This window comes from Stenella coeruleoalba (assembly GCF_951394435.1).
Source record: "Stenella coeruleoalba genome assembly, chromosome: 3".
Classification (NCBI taxonomy): domain Eukaryota; kingdom Metazoa; phylum Chordata; class Mammalia; order Artiodactyla; family Delphinidae; genus Stenella; species Stenella coeruleoalba.
Window position 1 is genome coordinate 1334623 of NC_137148.1, and position 12308 is coordinate 1346930.

The 12308-nt window shown below is 56.1% G+C and overlaps 1 protein-coding gene across 2 annotated transcripts in view; it reads right to left on the reverse strand.

Moving 5' to 3' along the window:
* The window catches only part of LPCAT1 (lysophosphatidylcholine acyltransferase 1), a 41290-nt gene extending 36339 nt beyond the window's left edge, over positions 1 to 4951 (reverse strand). For both annotated transcript variants that reach the window (XM_079918224.1, XM_079918223.1), the window contains exon 1: positions 4726 to 4951. In XM_079918224.1, the coding sequence (XP_079774350.1) occupies positions 4726 to 4860 (135 nt within the window). In that variant the 5' untranslated portion in view covers positions 4861 to 4951. The remainder of the gene's footprint in view (positions 1 to 4725) is intronic.
* Between the last annotated feature and the right edge of the window lie 7357 nt (positions 4952 to 12308).

The window sequence follows — 12308 nt, forward strand, 5'->3', positions numbered from 1 at the left end:
CAGCTGCCGAGACCCAGTGAGGATGTGCAGATTATGAGGCCCACAAACAAAAGCGGCCACTGGCTCTGCCCTCTTGGTCAGAAATATCTACTGCTACCGAAAGAAGGTTCTGTCGCTCGCTCTGTACGTGGGACAGCTGTTACCCCTCCAGGGCTAGCAAACAGGCCCCCGCCTTGGGCGGGCGTTCAGTGCCTGGTCCAGCCCAGCGGCATCCCCGCTGTCTCGGGCACTGAGGTCGCTCTGTGCTCCCGGGCTCCTCGGGTGGCAAGGAGTAGCAGGGCCCGCCGGGTGGCCCGTCCTCCCCAGCCGGACCTCAGGACCCCGAGCACGACCCTGCAAGGTGAGGCCCAGCTCCAGGGACTGAAAGGCTAAAAGCGTGAACGATGTAGTGTAAAGAGCTCTTAGGTGGCAACTAACTTTTTAGGGAAAATAACTCACTCCTCTGGGTCTAACATGGAAACACGAGTCAGGGGTACACAGGCTGCAGTCCCAGGCGCCTCGGCTCGGCCCCCATCCAGGACCCCTGCGGAGCGCCACCGAGGATGCTGGGCCCAAGGGGGGCCCGGAGGCCGGCAGCCGTGTGCGCAGTGACGAAGGGTGTTCAGCCACGGTTCCAGCCCGGCCCACAAGGCTGGAACGTGGTCAAAACACCAAGGAACGTGTGAATGAGCAAATTACTGCAAACCTCGCACTGACGGCCGAGCGGTGACTTGGGCTTGAGAACAAACCCGCTACCGCATTTCCACAGGGTATTTCCAAACACACGCTTTCCTCTGCGCTCATTTCAGAATAACTCACAGCAAGACTAAAGGTTTACGGGACACGGAAACACCAGTGCTAACCTGCAGCGATCCCGCGAGAAGTGGGCTGGGGCCCCGCCCGCCGGGGATGGTGGCCTTTGTCCTGGCTGTGTGGTGACAGCCCGGGGGCAGGTGGGCAGGGCCCGGCTTCGTGACAGAGGCTCCTGGAGGCCGTGCTGAGACTCGCTGGGTACAGGAGCCCAAGGTCACCTCCTCAGACAGTCCCCGGGCCTGCGGGGCCGGCGCGGGCCGGGCCCACTCTCAGGGACAAAATCCTGCTTTGGGAAAATGAGAAATAAGACTGTGCTTTGCTCAGCACTAAGAAATGAAAGCGAGTGTAAGAGGAAACTGTGTGCACGTGCGTGTGTGTGTGTCCCACTTCAGGGCAGAAGAACGCAACGAATGAGAAGACGGATCCCGCACCCTTGAATCCCCCGTCTCACTCCTCCACGTTAACCACCGCGGAGTTTCACACGTGCATCCTTCCAGAAAAGTAGGAGCCGAGTACAGGAGGCTCCCGGTGAGCTGTGAGAGAAGCGGCGGGTCAGACATCTGCCCTGAGCCAGCCCGCGCTGCCCGGAGTCCGGGGACAGCACAGGACCTGGGCCTCGGCTTCCTCACCTGGACATGAGGACACGGCCCCCGACCCTCCACCCGCCTGCCTTCCAGGGCCGTGCTGCCGGGTCCTCAGTAGTCCTCAGAAGGGGCCTCTGGGCCTTGGCCTCCCAGATCCCTAGGGACACAGCCTGCCCCTTCCACAGGACACATGCTCTCCTGGAGGGCCTCCGTCTCCCGTTCCCAGTTTCTATGATCGCCAGACCTTCAAGAGCACTGGCTTTAGGCCGGGCCACCTCCCCCTTCATCCGTCCCCCCACCACCGACCCCCCCACCCCGCCACCAGGCACAGCGCTGGGGCTGTGGGAGGGGCTGGATGAAGAGCTGCTCACTGTGGAGTCTCCTGCGTGGAGCACGCAGACTTGCGGGTCATGAGGGCGTGCAGGTGGGCCTGGTGTGCGTACATGTGGGGCCTTCCCCTGAGTGGCTGGGGCGTGTGCGGGGCGCGGGCTCCCTGCCCCAGAGCGGCTGCCCCTAGCTCGGCATCCGGACCGAGCCCCAGACTCGGGCATTTGGATCAGAACTTGGAGAAAAAGATCACCCGCTTCTGGGTGATTGGACTCCACGCAGGCTGCCCAACAGGTCTGTCCCTGGAGTCACTCTCCTGTGATCCTCTCTGAGGACCGGACCGGGGGAGGGGTGCACACAGGGCCTCTCCCTCCGAGGGCTCAGTTCCAAGGTGTTTGGGAAACCAGGCTGCTCTCCAGGAAGTAAACTCTCGGTGACACTGGTTCAGGGGGTTCAGAAATGGGGAAGCACCAGAGCTGGAGGGGATGTGCTCACACCCGCGGCTTCCAGCGGGAAGTACACAAACACCCGGTGACGCTGACCCACCGCCTGACTCCGAATCACAGGGTGATGATGTGATATTCCACTCTTCATGGTTTTTCAGGTCTTAACATGTTGTTTTCTGTCCAAAGAGATGCTTAAGCTCCTCACTAAAGCTGCAGTTAAATGACAGATGGGCCAACTGGGCATTAATCCCCAGGCACGCAGCAGCCCCTCCCCTACAGCAAAGGCCAGCAGGTAAATATAGGCACGCTTACTGTTCTATCTCAACTCAGAATTCAGGTGAGCTCTGAGCGGCCCCGGCTGTCTCGGACACTGCAGGATCCGTTTATGTACTGACATCGGGAGGTGGGCTTTCTTTGCTTGCATAGGCCAAGTCCACTCTGCTCAAACTTTACTGTAACAAAGTATGGTAAAGGGGGACAGTTTTGCAGAACGTTGCTGGTAAAAAGCGAAATGCCTCTGCAGAGCTGGACTTGGAAACTGGAGAGTACAGACTACACCTGGGGCCTCAGACCCCTGGGCAGAAACAGGGCTTTGTTACAAATACACCAAGATTATTCTGACCCGGCCTCTGAAACACTGCAACAAGGTACAAACAAAGTATCCCTCCCTTGGAGGCAGGTGAAAACATGCCACCCACCTGTTCTTTTTTTCCCACACACCTATTCTTCTTCTGAACTCATCCAGATGCTGAGACAACAGCCCACAGCTGGGATCCTCCAATTCCCAACCCTGTGGCCCCCACCTGAAGGGGGTCAGGGTTTCAGACTCTGCTCTGACATCTGTCCCTTCGCCCGTTCATTCCCTCAACAGCCAGCTGGCTCTGCGTGCGGCTCCTCCATCCCCTGGGGCAGTGAGCACGGTCCCGGGCAGGACAGACCTGACCCCCCGCCCCGTGCGCCCGCAGCAACGGGGGCTGCCAGTGTGACAGGGACACGGAGGAGGCCCTCCAGGGCGCAGGGGGCTTCCTGCTGGTGGAGACAGTTCACCCCAGACCTGAGGGAGGAGCAGAGGGGCCGGGAGAGAGGGGTTAGGAGCGGAAAGGGGCCAGCTCTGCAGCAGCAGGAGCAAGGGTGACAGGCCTGGGGGGCGCCGGAAACCGCCCGAAGGCTTCAGGGCTCCATCCCAGGGAGCCCCCTCCCGAGGGCTCTCAGCAGCGGGAGGAAGACCCTGGAAGCAGGGGGCGGGGGTGTGACAGCGACGGGGGCTCACTCAGGAGCTCAGAGGAAGCCACTGTGAGCCCCACCTGGGGGAGACAAGGGGGCGTGTGAGCCGATGAGGACGAGGGGGGAGGCACCGGGGACCACATGGCGGGCGGGGTGGGACGGCCCTGTCCTTTCGTGTCTCCAGGGGGGCTGCCACTCTCCGTTCTCCGCCCCCCACCAGTCTTCTGCCCGTTTCTCCCCACTGGCAACCATCGGACCCACCAAGGGGGCTGTTAGAGAAGAGGCAGGCATCGGGGGAAATGACAGTTTTAGACTGACTTCAAGAACTTTTCACTTTAATATGATTTCAGATGAGTTATTTTACACATTTAAAAAACTCCGATCTTCCCACAGAAAGTGTTGCTGGAGGTGTACGCCCCACTGGCTAGACAACCCCTGAAGACCTGAAACTTCCCTGCTTCTATGCATAGTTTTGGAGTCAAAGAAAGGCCCTCCTGTGAGCAATCCTCCAGAAATGCGGACACAGCTCACGGTCAGCTCAGAGATCCCAGCAGGTCAGAGAAGTACCCCTCCAGGTCGGGAGCCACGTGAAGGCAGGGGACAAGTGTAGGGGCCGCCCTGCCTCCTGCAGCCGCCGTCCCTCAGCCAGGACCAGACCACCCCGCAGATAAAACGAGCCAGAAGCAGGCTGCCTGCGCGCTGTACCCCAGGCTGCACCAGGCTGGCCGCGACCGACTCTGGCCGCAGACTAACCCCCAAGGGAGTCCCCCAGAAACAACGTGGAAACCCGCAGACGCAGAACCGTCCTGCCGGCAGCTCCAGGGAGCCCACAGCCCGCACCCCACTGCCGCCGGCACTGACTCAAGTGACCAAAGAGGTCCCCCCACACGAAGCGCATCAAGTGACGAAGTCACATCCAGGGGGAGCCGCTCCGGTACCGCGCGGGGCCTGCACGCGGCGGCAGTGGACGCCGGGACCAGGAGAGCGCGCGGCGCCGACCGACCGGGGTGCGGGTACGACATTGGGGTGCAGAGGCCAGGGCAAAGGGCTGCGGGGTCCAGGGATCAAGGAGAGGGGGATGGAGCCGGGAGCGGGGACCTGGGGAAAGGGGATGCGGAGCCAGGTTCAGGGCACTGGCGGTGGGAACCAGGGTGACGGGAACCGGGGATGGGGTGAGGACGGCGGGGGATGCAGGCTGCGGGTCGCAGGGAAGTGTGGCGATCGCGGGCCCCGGGGCGCCGCGGGGCTGGGCCGCGCCCAAGGTCCCCTTCCCAGCCCCCTCCGGCCGCGCATCCCCGACCCTCGGCGCGGCCCCGGGCCCGGGGCGGGCTGGGCACACGACGGACACCCACCTGGGCCTTCTGCAGGGCGCTGAGTCGTAGCTCGTGCACGAAAGGGTTCCGCCCCGGGGGCGCCAGCCGCCGCGCGTCGCCGGCCCCCGCGCTGCAGGCGGGGGCGGCTCGGGGATCGCGTCCCCGCAGCCTCATGGCCGCGCCGCCCGCGGCGAGGGGAGCGGGGCGCCGGGCCGGGTGAGGAGCGGGTCGCGGAGCCGGGCGCTGAGCTGGGCGCGGGGCGCCGGGCGCGGGCAGAGGATGCGCGGCGTCTGGAGCGGGCCAGGCGCGCGGCCGCGCAGGCGCGGGAGGGGAGGCTGCATGACGTGGGCGGGGCGGGGCGGGCGGGGGGCGCCGGCGGGGTGGGCGGGGCGGACCGGGGAGGGGCGTGCTTGTTCGCCCCGCCCCCCGCGGGCCCGGAGAGACCGCCCCAGCGCGCGCGGACGGGCCAGGGCTACGCGCGCTGCTCCCGGGTGTGCCAGCGGGAGCCGCTGGGCGCGGGTCCCGAGGGGCGCCGAGGCCCTGGCGGAGAGCCTCTCGCGGTGGCCTGACCACAGGGACTCACGAGGCGGGCCTGGTCCCGGAGAAGGGGAGATCGAGTCCGCGGCGCGGCCCGCCACGTTGCCCCCTTCCGCCGCTCAGGGCGCCGAGCCGGGGCGCGGCCTGTGGAGCGGAAGGAGTGCAGCGACGTGGAGATGGGGCGGGCACGCGCTACCCCGGGCTGTGGGTGCAGAGCCCCAGAGCAGTCCCCAAGGGAGGCAGCCCCAGCTGCCCAAATCCCGAGGGGCGCTGTTGAGCAGCGCCTGGCCAGGCGCACGTGTGAGAGGTTCCACGGGGTCCCCGTCCCAGACCCAGCTCCCTTGGCTTTTCTTCCTCCTCACCTGTCCTCCCCAGATGGGCTACGCTGCGCTGCCCCGTGGTCCTGCCAGCCCTGGCTGTGGGCTGCACCAGGAGCCCCTGAGGGCAGGCCTCATCCCAGATGCACGGGGTCCACTCAGACCACAGGGTCCAGGGACCCAGTGGTTTGAGAAGGGGGTGATGAATCTTTCTCATTCCCTGAGGACTCTAGTTCTTGGGATTACTCTTTTGGGTGAAGGGGGTACACAGGGGATCCCTAACTTGTGGCACAGTACTAACTAGGGCAAATGCAGAATAACTCCCTGTTCAAAGTCTATAAATTTCAGAAAGTCACCGCAAACCTTTAGTATCAAGAACAGCCACGTTTCCGCAGATCTCTCCTGTGGCCCGACAGGCACGTGACGGACAGCAGGAGAAGGCAGTGGGTGGCGGGTGAGGAAGGACTCCCGAAACCTTGGGGAGGAGCTCCAGTTCTTCCCACATCGTTCTGGGGCTGCCTGGCTGACCTTCTCCAAAGCCCTGGGCTCCTGGGGCATCTGCGTTCTCCTGGGCAGCACGTCAGGGAGTGATCTGCCCTCTGATAACACAGCCAATACCCTCACGGATGCCGTGGTGAAGCCTTGCCATGCTGAGGACCCTTCTGTGTTTTGATGGAGAGAGAGAGACGTTGGGGCAAGGAGGGCCAAAAGGGAGGCCAGTGGTCCCCCCTGAAGTCGCCGGCATCCTGCGTGCATTGTTAATACAGAAGGGAAAGTGCAGGGCTGGGTCCAAACTTCTTCAAAGCCTCATGCTCGACCCGGGCGAGTGAACACTCCTCAGAACCTCGGTTGTCACATCTGTAAAAGGCAACTGGAGCAGTGCCTGCCGTCGCCACCATGCTGTGACCACACGAAAGCACCGGGGGTCATGATGGGCCTCGTTTGCTGGTGGACACAGGTGGGCTCCGTCTCCTCTGCCTCTAGGCCATTGGCCCTCTGCTGACCTCCTGGACGTTCGGTGCTCAGGTGCTCTGACGGCTGGGAGAGCTGGTGGGATGGTGCGGGGGGCTGGGCAGTGTGAGGGGAAAGGGGTGAGGGAGGCATGCTCCACTCATTGACAACGAGCAGAAGCCTGGTGGGCCCCGAGTGGCCGAGGAGGGCGGAAGACAGCCAGGAGAGCGGGGCTGGGAGCCAGGGGTGATGCTCTGTAGTCGCCCCCGCCAGGAGGACCGACCAGGATAGAACTGGGATGGCCACTCAGTGGCAGTAGCCAGCGGTGGAGACCAGCCTGCACTGGGCCGTGGGGGAAGTTGGGTGACAGAGGAGTAGGAGGGAAGTGGAGGCCTGGGGAGGGGAGGGGTTCGGATCCAGGACTGTCTCTTTGGGGAAGGGCTGGGGGCAGGAGGCAAAAAGCCAGCCCTACAGGGGAGGTTGAAACCACCGCTGTGGCCCCATCTCAGTCCTGAAGGATCCCGGATCAGGGGAAGGGACAGGACGGGCTGGGATGGGATGGGGAGCCCTGTCTGCTACAGCTGGAAAGGAGGACAGTTACCCGCTGGGGATGAGGGACCTCCGTGCGGGGGGTGGGGGGGAGGGGAGTCAGTTCTGCGGACTGAGAAGGCCAGGTAGGGGCTGGGGGAGGGTGCTGCGGGCTCGGAAGAGGGGCTGGGAAGCTTGTTGGCTTGCACTGGTCATTCACACCTAGGCTTCAATTTTCATAGTGTGATGGAATGTTCCGGAAGTCCCAGAGGGCTCTGGAAGCTTGGTTGGGAGAAGCTGGTCTTGGGCAGGCAGTTATAAGCAGTTCCTTTTGCTAGAGGAGAAAGAAAGCTTTCAATCATTTTGGGCCTTAGTTTCCTGGTTTTGGAAAAAACCACCAGGTGGGTCGTTTAACCACTAAAGCCAGTCGCCTGGAATCCCCAGGAACTCTTGGACCCTGGACACTGGGACCCAGGAGCTGCTGGCTGTGCTCTGGGGACACAGCTGTGTCCCTGCAGCTCCCCGCTCTTGCTGTGCTCGGTTTGGTGAAGGTGGATGTAGAGAGAACCACTTCCTGCGCTCCAGATGCACGGAGCGCGGGAGGTACCTGCCTGTTCCTGGGTGATGAGGTAGTTTTGGTTTGTTTAGTTTTTGAATTCCAGAGTTATTTACAGGAGAGGAAGAGACATTCTTTCATTTTCTTCTAATATTTATTTTTAGTTCTGCCTTTCACGGTTGTTTCTAACCCAGCTACAGATTTTTCTTCTTACGCAGTGACCCAATATTTTCAACACCGTTGATCAGTCTGTGTCTCCACTTGTGGTCTCGCTTTGGGCATGAAGAGGAGTGTCTGTGCAGCTACTTCTGGAGGCTCTGTTTTATTCCATTGGTTGGCGCGTTCCTGGGCTGGTGCCACATGCCTAGAGCCCGTGCTCCGCAACAAGAGAAGCCACCGCAATGAGAAGCCCGCGCACCGCAACGAAGAGTAGCCCCCGCTCGCCGCAACTAGAGAAAGCCCGCACGCAGCAACGAAGACCCCATGCAGCCAAATTAATTAATTAATTAATTAATTTAAAAAGTGTTATAGTTTTAGCTTTAGCCTTGTAGGTCTAGATTCCATTGGAAATTACTGTTTGTGAAGCCCTGTGGTGAGGGTGGAGACAGAGGCTTATATTGTTTTCTCTCTGGATATCCAGCACCATCATTGACGAGAACATCCTTGCCCCGTTGACTTACCTTGGCAACTTTGTGACGTGAGTATGGGGTCCATTTCTGGACCCCGTGTAGTGTTTCATTTATCTGTACATCGACCCCTGTGCTAACATCACACTGCCTTGATTACTGAAGCTTTGTGTTAAACCTTGAAATTAGATAATGTAAGTCCCCCAACTTTGTTCCTCTTCCAGATCCTTTCACTTCCCATAGAAATTTTAGAATCAATTTGTTAATATCTCAAAAACATCTGCTGGGATTTTTAATGAGATTGTGTGAAAGCTACTGATTAATTTGGAAAATTCAACATCTTAGTAACATTGTTATCTATCCCTGAGCATGGTATATATCTCATTGATTTAGGTTTTCTTTAATTTTTCTCAGCAATGTTTCATGATTTTGCTTATCACTTATAGGTCTTACCTATGTTTTTCTAATTCTGCCCCTAATTGTTTTATGTTTTGATGCTGCTGTAAATGGGACCTTTTTTTTTTTTTCTTCCTCTTGACTGTGCTGCTCAGCTTATGGGATCTTAGTTCCCGGACCAGGGATTGAACCTGTGCCCCAGCAGTGAAAGCGCAGAGTCCCAACCACTGGACAGCCAGGGAATTCCCAAATGGGACTGATGGGACGGTTTTTATTTATTTATTTATTTATGGCTGCGTTGGGTCTTCGTTGCTGCTTCGTTGGGCTTCTCATTGCGGTGGCTCCTCTTGTTGCAGAGCATGGGCTCTAGGCGCGCGGGCTTCAGTAACTGTGGCACGTGGGCTCAGTAGTTGTGGCTCGTGAGCTCTAGAGTGCAGGCTCAGTAGTTGTGGTTCTCTGGCTTAGTTGCTCCACGGCATGTGGGATCTTCCCGGGCCAGGGCTCGAAGCCATGTCCCCTGCATTGGCAGGCGGATTCTTAACCACTGCGCCACCAGGGAATTCCCGGGACTGATTTCTAATTTCAGTCTCTAGAAGTTTGTTGCTAATATAGAGAAGTACAACTGAATTTTGTGTGTTTACTTTGTGTGCTTCAACCTTGCTAAATTCATTTCTTCGTTCTGATAGCATGCTTGTAGATTTCTTAGGCTTTTCCCTATTCATGCTCGTGCTACCTGTGAATAAAGGTCGTTTTGCTTTTTCCTCCTTAACATGTGTGTCTTCTATTGTTCTGATTTTCTCTCATTTCACTGGTTAGGACGTCAGTACACGATGCTGAGCAGAGGTGGTGCCTTGTTAACAATCTTAGGGGAAGGGATTCTGCATTGACCTCAGCTGTGGGTTTTCATAGCCACCTTGAATAAAGCTGAGGAAGTTCCTTTCTATTCCCAGTTTGCTGAGAGTTTTTGCCGTTTTGTCAAAGATCTATCATATAGTTTTTCTCCTTAATCCTGTTAATATGTTGAATTAAATTGGTTGATATTCCAATTTTAAACCAACCTTGTATTTCTGGATAAACCCCCACGTGTTCATATTTATATTTATTTTGAGTTCTGTCTTTCATGGTTATTTTGAATCTATCATTTCTTAAGTGAATCCTGCGCTTTAGTGTTATATCTAAAAATATTCTTGCTGAAGCCAGGGTCATGAATACTTTCTCCTGTTTTCTTCAAGAAGTTTTATAATTTCATATTTTACATTTAGGTATATAGTCCATTGTGAACACATTTTTTATTTGATGTGAGATATATATATATATATATATGGCTTTTTAATATTTTGCCCGTGGCATACATGGTTCCAGACCATTTATTGTAAAGACCATCCTTTTACCACGGAATTGCCTTTGTACCTTTGTCAGGAGTTAACTGACCGCATGTATGTGCTTCTATTTGTGGACTGTCTATGCTGCGCGTTGATCTGTTTATCCACTTTGATGCCAATTCTACACCGTGTTGATTACTAGAGCCTTATAATGTGTCTTGACATCAGTCAGCATTGGTCCTCGAACATAGTTTTTCTTTTTGCGAGTTGTTCCAGCTATTCTAGGTCCTTTCCATTTCCATGTGAATCTTAGAACCAGTTTGTGAATTTACACAGGAAATTCCTTCTGCCATTTTCGTTACGATTGTGTTGCTTTTGTACATCAGTTTTGGGAGAAATAGCATCTTAACAATATTGAGTCTTTTGATCCATGAACATGGTTTATCTCTCAACTTATTTAGGTTTGCTTTAATTTCTCTCAGCAACGTTTTGTAGTTTTCAGTGTATGATCTTGTATATCTTTTGTCAGATTTATCAGTAAGTATTTAAATTTTTGGTGCTACTGTACACAATACTTTAAAAATGCCCCTTTTTATTTTTTTCTTTAATTGAAGCAGAGTTGATTTACAATATTGTGTTAGTTTCAGGTGTACAGCAAAGTGATTCACTTATGTGTGTATATATAATATATATTTTCAGATTCTTTCCCATTAGATCAATAGATTATTACAAGATATTGAATATAGTTCCCTGTGCTATACAGTAAATTCTTGTTGAAAAATGTCCATTTTTGATTGCTCACTGCTAGTATATAAGAATACGATTTATCTCTAATACAGATTTCATGTCGTGAACTAACTAGATTCACTTGCAATTTCTAGTATCTGTGTTTTCTCGATAGAAAGTCACGTTCTCTGCAAATAAAGACAGTTTTACTCCTTCCCTTTCTAATTTGGATGTCTTTTGTTTCTTACTGGTTGGAGTCTTGAGTATACTTTTTTATTTTTGTTGCGATACGTGGGCCTCTCACTGTTGTGGCCTCTCCCGTTGCGGAGCACAGGCTCCGGACGTGCAGGCCCAGCGGCCATGGCTCACGGGCCCAGCTGCTCCGCGGCACGTGGGATCTTCCCGGACCGGGGCACGAACCCGCGTCCCCTGCATCGGCAGGCGGACTCTCAACCGCTGCGCCCCCAGGGAAGCCCTTGAGTATACTTCTGAGTAGAAGCGGTGACGTGGACATCCCTGTCTTCTCCCACCTAGGCTTGATGTACTGTCCTTTGTTTACATTGTGGATTCTATTTGCAAACATTTGAAAAGAAAACTGGCATCTGTACTCACGCAGGATGCTGCTTCCTTTCCTATAACATTCGTGTCTGGATTTGCAATCAGAGTGATGTTAGCCTTAGAAGCGGTTGTTCAGTTCTCTTGAAATTTCTGGAGGAGTGTGTGTGGAGCTGGCTCTATCTCTTCTTTCGACATTTGGTAGAATTTCCCATGAAGCCATCTGGGTGTGCAGTTTTCTTTCTGGGAGTGTTTTTAACTGAAATGCAGTCTCTTTAATAGCTATAGGGCAGTGTCTGTCTGTGGGTCTCCAGCCGCCCTCTTCTTTCTATTAGGAGGACACCAGCCACTGGGTGGAAGGCCTGCTCTAAATCCAGCAGGGTCTCACCTGGAGGTCTTACTGTAATCACATCTGCAAAGACACTGTTTCCAAATAAGGTCACGCTCTTTCCACAGGTACCAGGGGTCGGGACTTAGACACATCTCTTTTGGGGAGCATGATCCAGCCCATTATGGCCAGCTAATCTTGGGCAATCTTGGCAAAATCTGTGAATAGATGCTAAAGATAAAATACAGCCTCTGTCCCCTCCACCACCCCACAGAGGTCAGGGCTCAGGGCTCCCTCTTCCCGTGGGCTGGGGGCTATCACCTCGGTGGAAGCAGCTCAGCCAGAACGCCACGTCCAGAAGCAACCTGGTGGCGTCTGCAAAGGATGGCTCAGGACGTCACAAGCTGCACCGGCCCTGGAGCAAGTTCTTCTGTGGGCCTCGTGGCCCCACTTGCACCGGGGCCTCGTCTCACTGCACGCCCGCCGCTCTCCTTGTTACGTTACCTTGCTGATCCCTTGGGAGAGTTTTCCGTACGCATTTGGCCACAAAATACCCATAAAATACCCCAGCACCCAGTGCACTGAGGATTCTTCTGCTCCGGGCACCCGCTGCCCGTCCAGTCCTCGGAGGGCTCGAGGTGGGGAGGGGTCCCCGTGCCGCCCGTGAGCCATGGGGACGGGGCTGCAGGGCCTGAATCCTTCCCCCGGGGCCCTCCACAGGGCAGGGGACGGGTGTCGACGTGGGCAGAAGGGGACTGTGTGTGTGAGCGCGTTTCTAAG